Raw genomic sequence first — 22,349 nt, 5'->3', positions numbered from 1 at the left:
TCAGAAATCCAAATTCCATCTTTCATTCATGCTTGCTTCCACACAAAACAGTGCTCAATCAATTCAATCTACTTTAACTTCAGTAACTGAAATTAAAAAAAAAAAAGAAGAGCAGCAAGTGCACAAATGAGACAGATGTCCCCAAAGCTTGCACATGGTAGATACTGGAACCTTGAAGGGATTTAGACTAAAATAGTAACTTACAAACATTCTACCAATGCATTTCCTGGAATAGCAAAGCTATCACTTCTCCAAAAATTTCATAAGTAGTAATGAAATTAAGAAAAAAAAAACACCACACTACCCAAACTAGCACCTTACTAGATGATTCATGCTTATCTCTTAGCCAAAGGCAAAAGCAAGAGACCATGGATTCTGAAGTCAACAGATACTGTCATGGAAGCACACCACAGAGGAAACATTCTCATCCAATGTTATGTTTTCCTTATCAAGAAAGAGAAATGAAAATCAAAAACTGTACTCAGACAAGGCAGGGCGGCAATGACCAACAGCATACTCTTCTTTAAAGTAAAAAAGCTACATGGCTGACAAATTTGCCAAGTACAAGCACAAACACGCGAAGATTCATAAACTAGATTATAAATACTAGCACAGTAATGTACCCTCTTCAATATTAATTTAAATCACAAGTTTTGGCAATGAGTCATTACAATGATTGGGTGGGCCTGCTAAGATGATATTTACTCATAAAATAAATAACCATAAAACAACAAGGACTTGATGTAAGGATAATGTTCTTTGACACAAGATAGTAACTTAGGATATAAAGTGGAGGTTTCTGAATTCTGAGTCAACCAGTGTAGGACATGTTTAATTTCCTAATAATTCATCTAACCAAGAAAACAAACGCCCACTTTCACCAAAACCAAAAAATGACAGAGAAGAATGACACCGCCTACAAATGAAAACGAGTATCTCAAGGCAATCCATTTTGCTTTCCTTTCTCTGTAATGGAACACTGAGATCTAGCTCCACCATAGCAATGGTGAAAAAACAAGCTGGTGGGAATCTATTAGGGTCTCATAAAAACATCTGACGTGTGTAACAAAGCTCTATGGATACATGCTTATAAACTATTGCTAAAGTTGCCCAAGATTATTATAAAGGGAACAGCTAAACACGTTGGTCTCAGCAGAAACACAAAGAAAATGGATTAAAAACTGGCTATCTAACTGTGTATAGAGAGAAATGGTAATTGGCAGTCCACCTGGTTGGAGAGAGGTTTCCAGTAGAGTCCGATAAGGATTGATATAGGGCCCCATTTGGTCTAATATCTTTATAAAAAATCTGGAAGACAAAGTAGAATATGTGCTAATTTAGTTGACTGATGCCCCTGGACCAGCACTGGGGGTCCAAGTTAACAGGATATAGATAAATGCTACTGGGCTTTAGAAAGCACAAAGACCAAGGCTAACCTGAGAACGGGAGGAGGCTAACTGTTGAGTTTTTAAGCACTTATTTAAAAAATTAATTTCAGAGTAATAAGCATTGACTGAAAGGGACATTTAGTGGAAATGAAATGCAATGGTAAAAGACAACTGAGTCATACAACTCCTGGGAATGCAGACCCCAGATCATCCTCAGGTGAGGAAAAAACTGGTGGTTGTGGGTTTCTTAACACATTAATGCTACTGGAGGCATTTCAAATGTGTACCAAGGTTGTAAAAAGATAAGAATGACCAGAGTCTAAAACATTATTTCTTGCTTACATTTGCTTGTACTTGTTTCTTGGCACTATAGTAAAGCAGAGATCAATGTAAAATTTTAAAGGAAAAGAAGGGTGGGATAATAGAAGGTATGAGCAAAATTAGCAAATTAATCTAAAGCAAATCGTATTTGGAAACACATACACATCCCACAGGAGGAAAAATGATGCAAAGTACAGCATAAAGGATCTAATAACATGTGGGTAGAGACTCTATGTCTTTTATTTCTTTGTGGATGCGGATTAGGATTTTGAAGACACGTGGCAAAAATTTATTCAGCATATTTCCCATTGATTTGAGTTTAGCTTCATTATCCTAGTATTTTATGACTTCATTTGTCACATGAAGTCAATTGTGAGTTTTACTTTTACAGACTGTCACAAGGGAGTATGTCAGACATTCATAAAAGAAGTCAACTAAGTTGAATCAGTCTTTCTATCTGCAGCCTGGGGTTGAATTCCCCGGGCCACCAAAAAGCAGTGCAGAAGAGTCAGTTAGGGGTCACAAGTCCCTGTGGCTCTTGTCTGTCCTGGCTGAGTAGTTCTAATATTCCCTGACCTCAGGACAGAGCACAGTTTAGAAATTACTTGGTTGTTGGGGCACACTACTTCCACCTCCAGAAAATTATCAAAGGTGAAAAAGTCAACCCTCCTCTTGAAAGCTGATTTTTTTTTCCCATACCACAGTCTTTGAAAAGAAGTTACGTTTGGATCACCATTGAAAATAAGAGACGTCTGCGTATAAAAAATATACTAGAATTATTCATGATGTTGGCACAAAAGGAAGCATCATAGAGTCAGACCCTGGCATGGGTCTCTTCTAATCTTTCATGCTAGGCTGAAAAGAAAACCGTGGAATCTGGACTATTCTGGGCATGCCATTTTGTTTTAATCAAATCAAGATATCGATACATATTCTATCTTAAGAAATAACTGATAAAATTTGCTATCCATTTCATAGCTAACACTCACTGAAAAATGATTTCCTGACTCCAAGTTTATAATTTCTGACACACATTACGTTCTAGGTAACACTCTCCTTTGGGGTATGACTTCATTTTACATGCATGCCATACACAACACATAAGCAAGTATCTACCAACAGGCTGTGGATGGCAAGTTTCATCTTGAAAGCAATTAAGTTTTAGACTTTAATATTTTATTAGCATTGATTGCTTCTTAAGCGTGTCCTGAGGACTATGTTACCTGCCTCACACATGATCACACTATTCTTGAATTGTGATAGGGTTCTAATAACATGATAGGAATTGCCTCCACTTTACAGATGACGAAACTCAAGGGCCAGACGAGCTGACTTTGTCTAGGGTCACACAGTTATCTAGTGAGAGGGCAAATATTGAGCTGGACTGACTCCAAAATAATTACTTAGAACTGTTATGCAAAAATCACAAGATCCTGGTATTACGGTACATTTTGGTCAAAAAAATGAAAAGTCAGTGAAAACACTTGTTTTAAGAGAATGATATGAGCATGTGAATGTTCTCTGGGCTTAGGCTGGTCAGGTTTGACGTTGGGGAGCTGGAGGCTTTGTGTCTTACGACTGACAGCCCCATGTTTAACCCATCTGGGCCTCTGCACAGCTGCTGCCATACCAATGGCCGTTTTCTAGCCTGTCAATCCACCACTGCAGACCACTGCTGTGAATTCTCTGGGAGGGTACACGCCTCCCTGCTCTGCCAACTACTGTCCCGGGAGACCCTGAAGACCGTTTTCCCTCTCTCCTGGCCCACCTCGGGATCTGTACCCACCTCCGCAGTCAGAAGGCTGGGCTTTCACGCGTGTGAGACCCTTTCCAGGGAGCCTTCTGCACCTCTGTCTCGGTCCTAGTGAACTGACCAAGACCTGAGGCTCTCAGTTGAGAGTGACACTGTTCATGTAAAATCCTCAACACCCACCTCTCAAACTTACTATTTAACTGAAAATTTGGTATGAAAAATTGGGCAGGTGCTTGTGGGAAGGGATCCGATATTATCTCAGGCAACTCTTTAAACTCTTCCCTCAGTGCATTCCTGTAAGAACGCTGAATGCTTTTTACCTGCTTCCGGCTTATAATACTGAGAAGAATGACAGCAGTACGTTTAAAGAAAACAAAGTAAAAACAACATTCTCCGAGAGGAAACCATCATGGGTGTTAGGAATGAAGATCTGGGGGACCCTGCTGATAGGAGAAGGGCAGTCCAGTCCTGGGTGAGCTGCTGGGGTTCTGCCCGTGCTGTCTGTGCCCATTCTCTGGCCCTTGCTTTCCTCGGGGTGGGGAAACACCCAGCCCTGGGCCCACGGCGCCAGCCTCGGGCTCGCGCTTCGGCAGGGGTTTACCTTGTTGACATCCAGGCGCATCTTCTCGTTGTTGGCGCTCGCAGCCTTCTCGGCGGCTTTCTTCTGGCGCTGGGGCCCTCGCCCGAAGAAGATGTAGTTGACCAGCGCGTACTCCAGCAGCGCCATGAACACGAACACGAAGCAGCCCATGAGGTACATGTCGATGGCCTTCACGTAGGGGATTTTGGGGAGCGTTTCCCGGAGGTGGGTGTTGATGGTGGTCATTGTCAGGACGGTGGTGATTCCTGCAGAAAGGAACGGCAACAGTGGAGAGGGCACAGCGTCCGGGCTGCCTGTCTGTCCTCATGGCTGCCTGTCTGTCCTCACAGCTGCTGTGAGTTTCCTGTGCCTCGCTCACGCGCGCTCTAATGCACAGAGTGGACGCGTGCATGCTAGCCCTGCGACTGTCTCTGAAGACAATGGATTACTTAAAGTAAAGAGGAATCGCCTTGGAATTTTCTGCTGATTCTATTTTTGTGGTTTCGTTTTAGAAGTGGGAATGAGATGCACGGGCAGTGTGTGAGATGGCTATGGAGAGTGGCGTGAAGTCACTCTGTGATATGGCAGGGACCAGATCAGGACATAGAGATTTTTAATTTTTGAGCGGACTCCTGCCCAGGACCTGAGGCCAAAAGCCACAGTAGGCCTATGGCCACTCATGGTGGGGAAAACTGCACATAAAGGTTGCCTAGTGAATGCATTACTGGATGAGATGGAAAGAGAGACAGGAAAAGTAGAGAATAAGATAAGGCTGTGTGGTGTGGAACGCAAACTTCAAATTAAAGCCAACGTGAAGCACTGCCCAGCTTCCAGCCGAGAGGAATCTGGACAGGTGGAATTGAGGACAATTGTTTGGAGGATGGGGAAGAAAGACTCAAGAATAGTGACAAATGCCAAGTCAGGGGACTTCAGAATGACCCATGCTAATGGTGGAGGGGGAGGAGTTAAAGTAACAGCCAGGGGTCTGCCCTTAGTGTGTGTGTGTGTGTGTGTGTGTGTGTGTGTGTGTGTGTGTGTGTGTTACGCAGGCCACAGAGGTGGACATTCTGTCAATAGCTGGAAAGCAGAAGTGGAGGGTGGGAGAGAAGGAAGTGTTATAGCTCCCATATGTTTTGATTGGGGCAATTAGGCACAATGGCCAGATAAATAACAAGAAGTATTGTTAGAGCTTCTGTGGCGAGTGCCATGTGAGCTCACGCTATAATTGCTGGTCCAGTTGGGCCAGTTTCTCTGGAGTATTTGCTCTCAAAGCTTAATTGGAAGGTGAGGGCACTGCGAGTCACACAGTGTGATCAAGTCCATCTCCGCAGCGAACAGCGACACAAAAGGACAGCACAGAGGTCAGGTCGCCCAGACTCCCCTTAAACACTGGCAGCTTCTCACTCAGGGAACCTCTCAGCTGGTTATCCAGTAGCCAATCTCAAAAGCCAGATTCTATTTTGATGTCATCCTATATTTTTTCATTTTTATCTCTCTAGTCATAATCTCTTAAAAATATACCCTTATGAGCATTTACAGAAAATATAAAGTTGTCCCTTGGCTTTACTTTAAAGTGTTTTACAGTTTGCCTGTGTTCTTTATCACAAACACTTGGCAACGTTTTCCAGTTCTATCACTGAATTATCCATGATCCCACACTCTGTCCACATGGAAACTGACCATGCTTTTTTTTAAAATTATTGATTAAAATCTCATTTTAAAGTGTTTCTGAAGCTAATAACAATGGCTCGCATAAAAAGAGATACTTATCTATGACTCTATAGACATAATGTTTTATTTCATAAATTCATATGTTTCTATGACATACAAACCTTAGCCTAATTTTGATTAAGTTCTAAATGCTAAGTCCCAGTGATTGTAAATAGAGATTCCCTCCTTGAACACTTGTTTGTTAAACTTGTCATTTAAAATATGATGTAAAAATCAACGTTAATAAATTCTCTAATGAAAAAATAAAAAAATTAAAAAAAGAGATACTTAAAAAGTTAACGAATTATTTATCATTCCTGTAAGGGTCAGACGAGGAAATGAACAAACTACACTCATTCCTTCATTCACCCCAATATCTACCCGTCACCCTCTCTTGTGCAAGGTATTAAGGACATAACACAGGAGTTGGCATCACCACATGGGTGGTGAGAGGCCTGGATGTCAGCAGGCCATTCCCGGAAGAGATCGTTCCTTCTTTCCCCATCACCCAGAAGCCATCGCTGTCTAATCATAATAGCAGCCCAGTAAGTCTGAGATTGACCCGTGCTACTTCTCTGATCCTTTTCCATGGCTGACCACCCATTCATGATCTTTCCCTCCTTCTTCCCCAGCAACCCACCCCCCCATCCTGCCCTTGTTGACCTCCTGCTGATCTTCTGGCTGGTCTCCTGGAGCCTTTGTGTATGGCCTGTGATATGCAGCGCTGCTCTGGGCAGGAACAGGACTCTCCATGGTTTTGGAAGCCCTTGATCTGGTCTCATCTCGAGCCCCCCTGCCTGGCTGGTCTCTGTATCTACCCTGTGGTGCCACTGCATGGTTATTCAATTCTTGTATATCTTTCTTTGCAGTACCTAGGGTTCTTGGCATATATGAAGTATTCTACGCTTCTAGAATGAATAAATGATTTTTCACAGGAAGTTATGGCCCAATTAAAGTTTCATGGTTTGAAGAAATCAAGGGTATGGTATGAACCCTAAAAAACGAAGGCTGTGTGAAAGTTCATAAAGTTATTCATCTGTGGTTAACTGCAACTGTTTAAGGTGCCTGGAGAAAAGAAATCAGGCATAAGCAGTGCCCTCCTGTCTTCTGCATGCTATGCCAAAGCATCAGTGAAACTTGGAATTATTCCTGCATGTCCACTTGCCTCATAACACATGACCTTTATCTCTTGCTCATGGCAGGGGAGATGGGGTGGAAGGGAGCTTCTCTCAGGTGTAGATATACAGACACAAATTGGACAATTATGCAAGCAATATGACATGAAATGCATTTCAATAAAAGTCTCCAACGAACAACTATATGGTCAACTAATTCTGACACGGAAGAGCTTTAATTGGTGCTTAATTGATTTGATGCTCCTGGGGTTTGACTCTGGCAGTGTGTAAGGTTCACTCTTGACATGCATCACGAATTCCTGGGTAAAGACAGTGTGTGAGGGCACAAGTGCGCACACACACACACACACGCACACGCACACGCACCAAGGCAAGCTCCTTAAGTACTTAAAAGTAGGGCTCACCTAAAGCCACGCGTGCTGCTGAGGCATCGTAATTGATCCAGAAGGAAACCCAGGAGAGAATGGTGATCAGAATGGAGGGCATGTATGTTTGCAGGATGAAGTAGCCGATATTTCTCTTCAGCTTAAAGCTGAGGGACAGTCTGGGGTAGGAACCTGGAAAGGCAATTTCAGAGCATCATCAGTCATCAATATTGGTATGCTATGCTCCATTAAGGGGCCATAAACACGTGGTACATCTTCCCTCAATTCAGCGTTAGCTTGGGGTGAAGGATACAGATTTTCTGCAGATGGAGTGGAAGAGCCCTGGGGTTTCGTGAGCAGCAGTTACTGGGCCCCTAGGGCAGCTCAAACAATCCCTGCCCAGCCTTGTGTGGCAGCCATGTCCCAGACACCCACTCCCTTCCCCCCTTCGCTCCAGTGAGGGCCGGCATGCTTGGGCCAGCCTTTTCCACTGCATAACCACTTCTCAGCAAGTCCATCTCACGTATCACATACACAGAGGCCGAATGCTCTGCTCATACTAAAAAAAGAGAGAAAGTTGTAGGTAGGTTTGTTTTTTAAAAACTCTGTGATCATGGTGAGACTGCAGAGAAAGAGGTCTACCTAAGTTGCCAGCTGTATGCAAACTCTTTATTCTTAAATAATTCTATCGTGTCCATCAGAATGCCAAAGGGATCTGTGATCCACTAACAGGTCAGGAAATCATGACAGTGGGACATACAACTAAAGGCATATGTCCCAGCTCAGAGGTAAACTCAAGGAGCACGCGCACTCAGCACGCAGCAGGTCCTGGGTTCAAAGAAATAGGCGTGTGCATGCGTGCATGGAGAGAGCAAGACAGAGTCAGAGAGGGGTGTGTGGGGCGGGGGCGGGGGCGGGGGAGAGGATGTGTGCTGGTCTCCCGTTCTCTGGTAGGGTGAGAGCTGGGAAGGTAATTCTTTAGATGAGACATGTCAAGCAGTATGGTAGACAGAATGGGAGGGTGGCTATGTGATGAGAAAGCGGGCATCTGGAAGCGGCTTTAGCTGGTGTGTGTGTGGGGGGGGTAGAGTATCGTTCTATGAGGGACGTGTGCCTGGCGTCCATCTCTCCTTCTGTTTTCTCTCTGTAAATGAGAGGAGCATGAGCCTCTGGCTTTTTGGGGGGCTCCTGGGGCGTCTGGCTGGGCTGTGGGTGCAGCAAAGTGGGGAGAGGAACCAAGTGCTCCAGAGAGTTGGTTCTTCCCCAGGGCACAGCCCCAGAGTGGCGAGCCCCTCTCCATCCCGGCTCCGCACCTGTGGAGAACACCACCTTCTTGGTGATGAGCTTGTAATCCACGATGGAGAACTGCGGGAGCTCGATTTTTGTGACACCGGTGACAGCATTGTCATCGCCCCGCCAGTAAAACTCAATGTCGTCGGTCGTGTACCCATCTGTGAAGTGGAAGACACAGATAGACACACAAAAGAAAGGACACCAGTTAGAAGATGAGCCGGACGCACAGCAGGAGCTACAGCTGAGGGCTGCAGTGAGGGGTTCAGGACACTGGAACCTCACCCCACGATTTCACAACGCACGTATCACTACACTCAAAAGCCACCAGGGGCTTAGAAAATGCACAGCACACATTTGCCCATAAAGCCCAGCAGGGTTCGAACCTGGTTTGTGTGGGCATAAATCTCCACTCTTTCTACCGTGATGACATTATCACACCATTCTTGATTGTACCCAACAATATCTGATCACGAATCTCACTCCGTAAAACATGATCACACCCTCATGTTACTCTAGATCACAGACTGAGGAAAAATCAGACAATCAGTTGAATGCTATCAATTATCCCTTTCTCATATGAAATATTCTAATTATAATATGTTTGGGGTTTTGTGCCAGCATAACTGATCATGAAGTAATCACTTTTTATGACATCATTTAGATTAGTTAACATTTTACTCTTTTGCTCTAACACCAATATTCCTGAAATAAAAAGTACCCATTATATGGACACATAATATATGAGAAGAGATTCTATAGTCTTCTCTCCAGAGTACCTTCATGTCAGAGCTGAAGGTGGAAGGATGGATGCCACCCCTCCGGTTTCCAAAGCAGTATAAGACATTGGAGAAATTGTAACTCTCTAATAATATTTGAACTCTTATGGGGGTTCTCTTATGAGTCAAGAGGATTTCTTAGTAAATATTGATTTCTAAGGAACTATTCTAAGGAATATGATCTCTAAACATGCATGATCAAAAAGGGTCCCACAACCAAATTTGAGAGGAACACCTCAACTGGGCACTTGCTTATACAGTTATAAAACATTTAACACAGCAGAGAAGAAGAAATTCTTTAGTAAAGAACCCCTTTAATTCCACTTCTGTTTGCCACAGCCAAACTTATTTGACAAGATGTTCTTTCTTTTCTTTTTTTCTTTGTTAGTCATGAGACTTGAACTCTGGGCCTTGGCACTGCCCCTGAGCTCCTTTTGCTCAAGGCTAGCATTCTACCACTTGAGACACAGCACCATTTTCAGCTTTCTCTGAGTATATTATTGGAGGTAAGAGTCTCATAGACTTTCTTGCCTGGGTAGGCTTTAAACCATGATCCTTAAAACTCAGCTTCCAAGGTAGCTAGGATTACAGGCGTGAGTTACCAGTGCCTAGCCAGAAGATTATATGTGTGTGTATATGTATATATATATATATATATTTAGCATATCAAATATCCACACAGTACCATAATTCTCTAAGACACTGGACTGCAGAGCATGGAGGTCATTCCACAGTCCTTTCAGTTATGCTGAGCCCTGAGGTCAGCAAGGGAATCTTTTGAGAGGCCACAGTCCCCTGATAGATTTCTGGAAACTGATCTACCACCCTGGTCCCTGGAGGGCGCCAAGACCTACAACTCCAGTCTGATAATGTTCCCCGGTGGGAAGTGGATAGCATCACACAGAAGAGCATGTTAACTCAAGAGTGATAATAGAAGATGTTTAAATTAACAAGGCCAATTGAATGGCCAAGGAGATATGCACAGCTGTGCAATAAAATGCCGTCAACTGTGATACCAACCCATCTGCTTTTTAATAAGGGCTGGCAAAGGAAGGAAGGAGGAACCAGCCTGGCTTCTCCGTCTCAACCATCACAGCTCCTCTGGCCTACAGAGTCAGCTGGGGCGGGGGGGACTCTCCCGGTGAGGGGAGGCAGGCAGGAGGCTTTTGCAGAAGGCTCAAGACTCTACGAGGCCCAGGGCTGCTGCCTCCTGCCTGGAGTCCCAGCTGCTTGGGAAGCTGAGGTTAGGAGGCCAATCACATCTGAGGCCAGCTCAACCAGGAAATGGCATGAGTCCCTCCCCTGGGAGTGGAGGCACACACTGTCACCTGAAGCCACGCAGCGGGCTCAGAGGAGAGGATGAGGGAAAATCTGTGGTGGTCCATGTCGACGGAATGGGGTTAATGAGGGTGGCATGTGCCTGCCAGCCCAGCTACGATGGGAAGGCTGAAATAGGTGGATCACTGTCTCAGACACACACCTGGGTCAGGGAAGGGTACCCTCCTCAAACACAATTAGCACATGAAAGAGCAGGAGGAGTACCTCAATGGCAGAAGCCTGCCTACCAACCGAGAGGCCCTCAATTCAAACGCCAGTATCCAGCCCTCAGAAATACGAATACACAAATAAATAAAAAAAACATAAAACAGTGCAAAGTGAACAAATCTGGGTGATCATTAATAAAAAGAAACCACAGTATCTCTCGTTTCCAGATCTGAGCTTGCTTCTGCCTGCACAATGTCATCTGAGAAGCAATGCTACACTGAAAAATTATCTGGCAAGGAAATCTATTTCTGTTACTCACCTGTGAGTTCTTATTTAAACAGACAGCACACATTCTTTACATCAATAACCATGGCTCCAAGTGGGAAATGCAGGGAATTCAGGGGCTCTGTGGGAGGGCTGGTGTGAGCTCCAGCAGGGAGGCCCGCGGGGGCGGAGGGTCCCTCCTGCTCATGCAGGCAGATGAAGCAGGGGGCTGCTATTTGGTCTGGGGGGGTCAGCAGTGTTCTGGGGCCAGAGCTTCACCAAATGTGTGCTGGCTTGTGTCACTAAAGCCTTTCCTTTGTAGAGCCAAGGGTTGCATCAGCATTTTCCCCGCACATCCTGCAAAGCCCTCTCACACAGCAGCCTGAGGCTGGCTTTGTGGATGAGAATCTTAGGATAGACTTTTGTTTTCTCTGGGCAGATGGGCTGATGAGAGCAGCAGGGAGCAGGGACCTGTGTGGGTGTGGGTGTGGGTGTGGGTGGTGGGGAGATGCTGTGTGCCAGGATTCTGAGTCCTCCTCTGGTGGTGTTTCAGCAGTTTTCTCCAGGAGGTGAAAATGAAGGTCACTGGCTGGCAGTGAGGACGGGAGGAGGTGTGGAGAAAGGAGAAATGAAAGGGTTGGGAACCAGGGAGAATGAACAGACCAGGCTAGTGATGATGCCATTGCCAATCAGTGCCAAAGCTTAAAAGTTTATGGTGAGGAATTTAAAGTAGCACAAGTCCGGGTCCTTGGCTTGGGTTCTTTTAAGGGGGCCTTTTCTTTGTAACCAAACCATTTTGGCCAGAATATAGGATTGCAAGGGTCCCGCAGTGCATCCTGGGAATCTGTGGGTGGCATCTGCCTATTCTGATGTTTCAGTGAGGAAAATCTAGGGCACTGTGATGCGTAGCTGGTTTTTTTTTTTTTTTTCTCTTGCACTGGGAGGGGGAATATCACCAATTCATTTTAGCACATCTTAATCCACGGACTCCTACTTAGCCCGAATTGTTACAGATTTGTGGGTCAGAGATGCAGTATAAGAACCACATGTATTCATTTTTTTAAAAAAAGGATTAAATATTGGTTATTTTGTTTTAGCTTTGTTATTCTATCCCTCTCATCACTGTGCAGAGTTGTCAGTAGAATGTATCATTTTAGGGCCTGGGTAAAAGAATAGTGAGAAACTTCCATAAACCTCCAATTTATCACTTTAATAGTTTGGTAGGAAAGTCTGAACTGAAATGTCCTTCTAAAGCTTCCATACTCTCTTGTGTACATGTAGGATATATTGGATCTATCTATCTACCTACCTACCTATTTACCTACGTAGGAACGAACATACCTCTCTACCTACCTACCCAGATCTAGTGACATACGTCGTTTCCCTGGGTTTGAAACTTTCTGTCTACTGTAGTAAACATGATGGTGAATACCCACGGGCTTCAGATATCTCCTAATGAAAAGACTCCAAGAATGAGTTGTTCTTTCCCCCTTCTTGATTTAGATGATATGGAAAAAGTTAAGAACTGGAGTTTGATTGTGGCAGGGAAGAGATACAGATGAAAGGAGGAGGTCATTTAATCTTCAAGAGTTCAGATGCTGGTTTTTTTTTAAGTGACAGAATTGTCTCCTGGGTCAGTCTATCATGCCGTCCCAGAGGCACCACCATGAAGCAATGAACAACCCAGAGCCTTTCTGCTACACTGGCATGTGCCTGTAATAACACACCAGACTGGAATGCAAAGACAAGCCCAAAGAACACACGAGACCCGTCAAAAAGCCTGAGGTGTCGTTTGAAGGATGCTCCCCTTGGCAAAAGAAAGGCATTACTCAAACCGAAACGCAGATGGAATCTGTAATTGGGGACACTGTCCTTTGTTGAAGTTTGTATAACTGCACACAATGGTCAACACTGAAGGAACCCATTTGCTATTTAGGGAATTAATAAGATTCAGGCACAAAACCATGCTGTTACCAGACAGTTGCTGTGAAGAAATTATTTTTTGCTTTTTTTTAAGCAAAAAAGAAAACCAATTATAATCAAACAATGGCACTTCCTTCAAGCCATAAGAAAGGAGTACATCTACCACCAAGTGTCATGTATATCCTGACTGGAAGACAGTGCTCACTGCCACGGACTTTGCCAAAAAACAGTATGGTGAAATCTGACTCAAGTCACAGGACACATGAGGGGCAGTAGACAAGAAGGCAGACATGAAAACACCTCCACCATGTCCCACTGCACAAGGAAGTCTGTGCTTTCTTAGCAGATGGGACAGGCTAAAGGAAAAGTATGACTCGGACTCATCACAAACTTTTAAGAAACAAAGAAAGAGGAGACATGAAATGAGGGTGGACAATTAGCTAGCAGGCAGGATGGGGAAGGGCTGTGATGACTGTTCTGGTTTGAGGTCTGGTCATACACCGTTAGCAGGACTACACCCAGGTCTGCGGGCAGCGCTGTCATGCACTTGTGAAGCTGTCTCCACCTCCTGGGGCACCTGAGGTGTAACGCCATCCCCTGTTCTTAATCTGGAGAGCTACCAGCCTTGGGCACAAGTCAGGTTGAAGGGATGGCTGGAAGAGTTAGGCCCTTGGGAAGAGACAGCTGCTGTCTGCTGAACAACCAGAGGGGCTGGGACTGTGCCAGCTGCAATGCCAACTTTGTCAAAGAACATTCTAGAGACAATAGATTTTAAATATGCCTGCCTGCCTGCCTGCCTGCCTGCCTGCCTGCCTTCCTTCCTTCCTTCCTTCCTCCCTCCCTTCCTCCCTCCCTCCCTCTCTCTCTCTTTCTCTTTCTCTCTCTCTTATGTGTGTCCTCTGCGGTGCTTGCGACCGAAGCTAGGGCCCTGTGTGGGTGAAATCACACAGCGCTCTGCCCCTGACCCCACAGAGCCCCGAGGCTTCCTTCTCGTACAGAACTCATTTCTCTTTATGTTTATACACCCTATGTATACATACACGCACATGTATGTAAATGTAGGATGGTCAGTCTGTGATTTCTATATAAAGAGTTGCGCTCTGTAGGGTTTTCTCCCAGAATCCTGTGTTACCAACTCATCCGGTCACTGTGAAAATTAAGTGGGAAGAGTTTTGTTCTGTGTGTATTGGTGCTGAGGCTTGAACTCAGGGCCCTGAGCTCTCGCTTGACTTTTTCACTCAAGGCTGGTGCTCTACCACTTGAGCCACAGCTCCACTTCTGGCTTTTTCGTTGCTGGTTGATTGGCCATTAGAGTGTCAGAGACTTTACTCCTGGCTGTGAGCAGCGTCCCTCAGATCTCGCCTTCTGAGCCACCGGCGCCCGGCTCTTCTGTGGTTCAGTTGCACAGTGCATCGGGGAGCTGCTTTCATTCTGGCTCTGAAATCCAACCGTACCACACGATAGGGGATAACTTTTTAGGAAGATGGGGGGGGGCTCAGGTGGGCCATTTACCACGCCCAGCAGGCCCTGGTGTTGGCAGTGTCCATAATAGTTCTAACAGGGGAACATTACATTCTGCCCGAGTCCCCAGAGATTCAGGGCTATAAAAAGCAACCTATATTCCAGAGAATACAATAGGCCATCTTGAAAGGAGACGACAGAAAGGGAATCTCTTTCACTCTGCCTCCGTGGCAGAAAGCTGCAGACAGAGCCAGGGCCAACGGGGTCTCCTGTCCTTGACACCCACAGCTGGCAAATTTAAATTTACCTCCACCTTCAGGGACCTGTCCGGTGCAGAAGGACACTGAAGAGTACACGTGACCTGGCATATGGCGTGGGAGGACAGAAGGATGCCTGTCCCCACCATGGGCCTGGGCACAGGCATGCCTGTCAAGTGCCACCATCCATCCTTCTGTCTGGGGAAGCTATACTGGGGCACTCAAGGAGCCCAGAGTTGGGTTTTCTCAAAAGGCAGAAGAAAACATTTTGTTTCTAGAAAAATCGGCTAGTACTGGGTCGGTATTTGGAAGTTCTGAGGTTAGTGTTCGACACACCTTTTCCTGCTCTTAGCTCTGACAGCCGGTGGAGGGATATTGCTGTCTTAGTCGCCCCTCTGTAAAACCCAAACTCCACACCATGGAAGGATGGACGCTGTGTTTTCTTGGAAGGCCACTGTTTTGGAAAGGCCTTAAAGCTGAAAGACAAGGTTAAAAGAAGGGCCATGTATTGATTTATATATTTAAGCCATAGGCAGAGAATTTTGTTTTAATAATACCTTCGCAGATACCCTATCTTCTCTTTTTATTAATAATACCTATGCAAACGCCTGCTGCTATCCTAACCTATCTTTCATCTGTCTATTTTGGGCCACTCCTAAAATAAGTATCCAAGGAGAAGAAAGACCTGGTCCAATCTCTTCCTGGCTTTTAATGCATCGTCTGGATCAGACGTTACAAAAGCCATGGGCTTGAATTTCCACGCGAGGAGAACTGGTGCGTGATAGCCCAGGACCTCAGCCAGCCTGGCCCCGCCCCTCCTCCTGGAGCATGAGCAGCTCCTGGGGATTCTTCACGGAGAGCACTAACACAGGACGCACCCGGCAAGGGGCGAGGCTACTGGACATTTCAAACCCGTAACAGACACACGTGCCACTGCTCTGTGCCCGCGTGGAGAGCGCGCGCTGCGCAGGAGGAACACGGTGAATCCACTGCATGCCGGGGGCGGCTGTGTCTATAATCTTAAGCTACCCGAGAGGCTGAGATCAGAGGATCACCATTCAAAGCCAGACCTGGAAGAACAGTCTGCAAGACCCAAGGTTCTGTTGTAGAGTATCAGCTATGACTAAACGAACCTAGCGAGATCTTCAGTTCAAACACTGGCCTGAACAAAAGCAAAAACAAAAAACCAAGAAAAAACATGAACGGACCGTGCGTACATACCCCTGGATAGGGGAGGGCGGAGGCCTGGATTCTACCTTCCCCGCTGCCATGTTTAGCCCCTGGTGACCTTCACAAGTGTGATGATTTGCTTTTCACATCCTTTCGTTTTCAGGAAGCTGCTTGAGTGTGTGCGGTGTGTGCTGGCCATCTTCCAGTCCCTGGACAGGGCCGTAAGTCACGGCGCAGGGCGGGAGGAAAGGCCACCTATCAAAAGACTGACTTCAGCCCAGCAGGAGGAAGACACCAGGCGTAAATCTTTACAGGAGGGCTTACCCGCTTGTGACCGGGGAGCGAGATCCCAGACTGGATAACTGTGACTTAAAAATTATTGCACATGAAGTGTCAGGAGCTCGTTTTTCTCCAGAAGTCAGCGCGTGTCGCCTCTTTCTGGCCTCAGAAGCAGTCCTGACATCAGGGCTGTGATTCCTGCTTTGTGCCACCCTCCCGACCCCGGAGCCGTCTTGGCCTTTTGAGTCTGCCTCTTAACAAATCATCACTTCTATCATTAGAGAATGATACGTCATCATTCATACTTCTATCATGTGGACGGCAGGGCTTATGGGAAAACAAGGACAGCAAGAACAGGACAAATGAAAGCCGTGGTTTCCAGTATCTGACCCATCATGTTTTGACGTGGGATGGTTTTGATTTGACTCTTCCACTTTATTTTTCTCCTACATAAAACCATGTGTGAGGCTGGGTGCCAGTGGATCACAACTACCCAGTAGTCTGAGATCTGAGGACTGGGGTTCAAAGCCAGCCCAGGAAGAAAACTGTAAGGCACTAATTTCTAATTACCCAAGAGCCGGAAGTAGAGCTGTAGCTCAAGTGGTAGAGCACTAGCCTTGAACACAAAAGCTCAGGGACAGTGTCCAGGCCCTGAGTGAAAGGCCCAGCACTGGCATACATGCATGTACGCATGCATGCACCATATGTGCATGCACGCACACACACAAACATGGTAAGAAGGGGTAACACAAAGATGGCAGAAAAGCCAACTTTTCACTCTATAAACACAGCTGAAATAGAATCAGCCATGGCATCAAAAGAATTGTAAGAGGTAGATGAATTTCAGCTTCGTAAGACTTGATCTAATGCAATGTCAGTAGAGGCCCACAGAGGTTAATGCAGACTTGAAACCTATAGGGAAAAAATGCAAAAGAATGCCTCCTTCCCTTACAAACAGAGCAAAAGAGAGTATCAAGACATAGTAGGGAGCAAGGGTTCAGAAATCCTTTAGGTTTTGGAACCACCTGTTGTTTAGATAATGATTGTGATATGGCTTGGTTTTACAGAGAAGAAACCATTGAGTTGATATGAAGGTAGACATAAGCCCACACGAGGTGCTGTGGAGTTCAACAGCCCATCCTAAGAGTAATCAGCATCAAGGAGTCCATCCTTAGTCACACCGCTCAGAGGAAAAGAATGCATGCTGCAACATGCTTGCAACGCTCTCATCGCTGGTAAAATCAGGGTCAATGCAACCGCAGGTACATGAAAACAGATCATGTGACAGCAGCCTCGGGGTAGTCTGAGGAATACATATGCATATATACAGATATGTACATATGTGTGTACATATTTATCTGTGTATACATTATACATACAGATAAAATACTGTCCACAGAAAGCGATCCTTGCTGTTTACACATATGAAAGAACTCTTAGGAGAGGGAAACATGCTGAAGTGGTGACACAGATCAAGATGGGCTGTACGCATAAACTCCTTCGTTAAACTGCAAAACATTCAATACGTAACCTAGAATTAAGGTAAGCAATGGAAAGGGTGGGTAGGGAGGGGTGGGTGAAAATGCCGAAAGGTGCGACAATTGATTAAGATGCACAGTATTTATAAGCTGCTACAACTATGTAAAGATTAAAAACATTCTTTTAAAGAATTAAAAATGCAATTCATGGATGTTAGAGCATGCAGGACAGGTTATTTAAATATACCTGTTCATGTGAAATCATGCAAAGTGACCTAAATTACCATTCATTCTAGCGACCTCAACTCTGTCTCTGAAGAATGGCATTTGGAAAGTTCCAAGCCACGGATGTCAAGTACTAAAATTCTGGTAAGTGATTTTTTCTTTTACAAACATGAAGATAATGCTCAATGAATGTGTTTTAAGTGACTAATGGACCGCTGCTTTTGTAGGTGGACAGATGGGAAGAAGCCTTGATCACCATACAACTTTCTGAACAACAGAGCTGCCTCCCTGCAGAATGCTTACTGCTGACCTTCAGGAATGAGGCCTCAGGCCCTGAAGGAGGCCTTTTCCCATCACTAGTGTTTATCCAGGAAGAGACAGAACATATGCAGGCAGCGCTGAGCGATGAAACCAGATCATTGAGAAAGCGCAACTGCAGTCCTTGTATCGGACAGGACGTGTCCTGCTCTTTAACTACGTGAAGGTTTTCCCAAAAGAAAACAAAGCAGTGCTGTCGAGGAGATGCCCAATGAAGGGAAATGTGCAAGAACTGCTTTAGACCCAGCTGGAGTGCAATTCACGCAGCGTTCCAGGAATGTGCCCAGTATTGCATTGACTCACTGCATCTCCGCTATGTTGTATATGGTGGAGAGGAATGGAAATGCCACCATGCATGTTTCTCCTAACAAAATGCCCTTTGTTAAAGCTGTGAACCACTCACACAACTCGTAAAAGTTACTTTCCTACACGGAATGCAGGTTCTGCAGGTGGATCTCTGTCACTAACCCTCTTCCACTCATCATTTGTCTGAAGATAGCATTACAACTGTCAACACATTTTCAACTAGTACCTCTCATATATTTAGGCGCGGGAACCAGTCAAATTTTCTCACCCGGGCTTTGGTTTGAATTTTTACCATTCCTTACGTTTGCAAAGCTAAGATTTCTGGGAATTGCAAAATTGCCTAGATGAGCCAACAGGCTTAGTGGCTTTACACACTTTTTCAAAATGTATTTAAAGCTCTTAAAAACAGTGCTTCCTCATCTACAAACTGAAAGGATAAGGAGAATCAGAAAGAAGGAAGCTTAAGTAATGAGGAGAATTTGGTAAATGTTCAGTACGTGCTGTTTGTACACATCATGAGAGCAAAAACCTTCAGTCTTGAGTGTGCAGTTGCAGTGTGAACTGGCTGAGAGAAGCCAGTATTTCTATATCATTACCTACAATTAAATATTCCCAGTGAAGCTACTTCTAGTCTATGTACGGAGCTAAAAGCAAGAGAGCTGCATTGAAATGCATACACACACACACACACACACACACACACACACACACACACACCACCACACACAAACACATACATACTAAACAAACAATTCTAGAGGCATACACATGGTTTTTGTAACTGGTTATTTCTGGTTCAACCCGTCAGATGCTATTTTTTTTTAAGAAGAAGCCAACAATTCACAGTTTTTCATGACACATGTACACATACGTGCATCATCTCTCCAGGCACCCACACTATTAAGTGCAGAAGACAGAGAGCCTTAACAGGAATGGGCAAAGTCTCTGGTTGCTGGTGTCAGCAAAAGAAGCATTTAACTTATAAACCCATTAGAATCATTTAAATAAGGCAAGACAATACAGCCCCAAGCAAAACCAGAATGGTGGATGATACAAGCCTGGGCACTGGTTTTGCTCTCTGGAGCTCATAACCAGCTGCAGACCTGCCTGCATTGTGTCCCACAGCAAGCCCCACAGTCGAGTGTGTGAACTTCCTGAGTTTAAGGAGTTTGTTTTGTGAAAAGCACACTTCTAATTGTAAACACTTCAAAAGTTACAGAATACTGTATCTACAAGATGTCCCCTATTAAGATATTTCAGATAATACATTCTCAAATTTCATTTTATTCCTGTTATATGAATTCATCTCTTCTAAGTGCTCAGGTATTTGAGACGATGAATCAATATTTTATGAATATAGGGAAGACTTCTTACATTAATTCTGATATCCATTTAACAAGTTTTTGCTGTCTGTCACCTCCAATGACCTCCTCTGACTCAGGCTGTGAGAGTAGAGAGCCTCACTCCTCGGGCTCAGTTGTGGCCTAAGCTTAAACACATCTGCAGGTGCATGTGGAGCTCTAGAGTAGCTAACTCTGGGGACAACCGTCCGTCACTTGTGCCAGTGTGTGAAGAGATGTCTGCATTCTTCCCAGATAGAAAATGTGACATACTGGAATACAGGAGGCATCTTGAAGAGACGAATGGCACTTAAAATTCGCATCCTTTCTCAGCTCTCTCACAGTGCCTTTGTAACTGATGTATGTGCTTTTCCTTACATTTACTGCTTTGGGTTCTCCTTCCAAAACTGGAATTATTAAGCCCGAGAGTTGGCCCAGAAGTCTATATTTTCAGAAAACATTTCAGAGCATTTTAATACAAGTGGTTCAACAACCACACATTCAAATACATTTTTTGAAACAGAATCCATCACTATTAGAATCAAGTCAGCGTTATTCCACATTTCTATAATAACTACCTTTTCCTCCACAATACTTTACATCTTTGGGAACTCAATTTATCACTGCTGCTCTGCTCTATTGCCTGGGCACCAAAATGCAGTTGTATTATTTCAGGAAAACCAGGTCACCTTCATGATAGTTTAGCTAAATTCCAGACTTCACAAATCACCTTTATCTTCCTCCTTTGTGATGACATGTGTAAATATCTGTTTAGGAGCCAACTGAACCCACTCTGTACCTGACTGCGTTTGTAAACAGCCCCAGCTCCTGGTGCTGGAGGTGAGAATGGAGCCACATGGCACCTGCCAGTGAGCATTATTAGCTCAGGAGCAAGGCGGATTCATTTAACTTGATGTTCAGACAATTCCCTTGTAGGGAAAGGAGCTGTTTTGTTAAAAAAAAAAAAAACAAAGTAAAGGATGGGTTCTGGCTCAATACAAGTGAGGCCTGGGTTCAAGTTCCAGCAGGGCAAAAGAGCATGAGGTTGAAGAACTAGACTTTGCTGTCTAGATAACAGCGTTTCGGAGTAAGACTTAGAGCAAAAGATTGCAACATTTGTCATACGTGCAAAATTAAGTATTATTTGCCCCGGGAGACGATGTACATAGTACTTTAGGAATTCTGATAAAGGTCAGAATTATGTTTCTCCCAATGCGAGATCCTTTAGGTAATTAAAGAGGTGGAACACCTAGATTACAAAGGCTGCCATAGAACTAAACGGGAAATTCATTCTTAAAGATAAATTTCCATGCACATGTGGTTTTCCTGAATGTGTTACAAGTGGCTGAGCGTGCGCACTGGGGGTACAGGGCCAGAGCTGGGGCCCAGCAGCTGCAGGGACCCGGGAAGCTGCCCAGGGTTGGCGCTGCGGCCTCAGTTTCCTCCATTCCCTCTTCTACCGAGTACTTCCCGGCCAGGAGGCGGGACTGGGAGGAGTTCCTGTTTTGGATGGAGTGTGAGATGACCTCAGCAATTAGTGATTCCTCATCTGGAATAACTCACTGGACTCTGAAGACAGTGTGTCACAGCCCAGGGACGAGATGAGACAAGAGCCTTCCTTCTGCACACACTCCTCCAGTGCTCACCGGCAGACAGACTCTGCCCCGGCCATGCAGCCTCACCTCACACTGGTGGCATTCCCTGTGCCGTTCTGTGCGGTATTATGCCCAGGCGGAGGGCTGCGGGTGGGGGGCTGTGGGGTAGGGAGGGGGGAGCGGCTTCTCCCTGTGTGGGGCTGGGCTGTAAGAATGAGGTCGTACCCTCCATGACTATTCTGAACCAACCCTTCAAAGGAGCCGTCCACCCGGGACCCTCTGTCTTCTTCCTCCACACAATCTGTACTCCCTAGCTGTAGCTGGATCTGCTGGCTGGCTGGCCACTCCTGGCCTCTTCCAGAAAGCACCAGATCCATCTGATCTTTAATCTTGATGAATCCAGAAGTCCTGTCATGAAATCTGGGATGAGAATTCCTTTCCACTCCCCATAAAAGTCCCTGCCAAATTACCCACGCCTCTAACGACTCCACACACTCTAATTCCCTTGTAATACAGCAATGATCTTTCAAGCATCTTCTGCAAAATCTCCCGCAAACATTTCTCTGTCAACAGTGAGTTTTTCTTTTTTTTTTCCTCTCATGATAATGCGCTGTGTTCTAATTGTTCCTACCTCCATAGAATCATCTCATCTAATTATTTCTGCCTTGGCTTTTTAGCATTCTGTGGTTTAACATACAGTGTATTCACAGGTGAGGAAAGCAGTATTCCTTTATAAAGTCAAATATTAATTGATCATTTTCTCTGTGCAATGCTCCATGCTAATGGGCAATATAAATGAGGTCCCTGTTCTACTGCTACTTTAATGGGAGCACAGACATTATACAAATGAGTGATAAACACATCTATAATCTCAGTTCTTCACTGATACTTTCCAGAAAGAAAGGAGAAGGAAAAAGGATAATAAG

At 45.0% G+C, this 22,349-nt stretch overlaps 1 protein-coding gene across 1 annotated transcript in view; it reads right to left on the bottom strand.

Annotated features, from left to right (window-relative positions):
• Positions 1–22,349, bottom strand: part of Gabrb2 (gamma-aminobutyric acid type A receptor subunit beta2) — a 110,727-nt gene that overhangs the window by 15,986 nt on the left and 72,392 nt on the right. Inside the window, exons 6-8 of the mRNA XM_090321079.1 lie at positions 8,567–8,704; positions 7,293–7,445; positions 4,064–4,308 (exon numbers count right to left, since the gene is read on the bottom strand). Of these exons, the coding sequence (XP_090177205.1) occupies positions 4,064–4,308; positions 7,293–7,445; positions 8,567–8,704 (536 nt within the window). The remainder of the gene's footprint in view (positions 1–4,063; positions 4,309–7,292; positions 7,446–8,566; positions 8,705–22,349) is intronic.

The sequence above is a fragment of the Megascapheus bottae genome, chromosome 29 (assembly GCF_031878675.1).
Source record: "Megascapheus bottae isolate mThoBot1 chromosome 29, mThoBot2.hap1, whole genome shotgun sequence".
NCBI lineage: Eukaryota > Metazoa > Chordata > Mammalia > Rodentia > Geomyidae > Megascapheus > Megascapheus bottae.
Note: the sequence above shows the minus strand (reverse complement) of the source record. Positions and strands in the feature narration are given on the sequence as shown.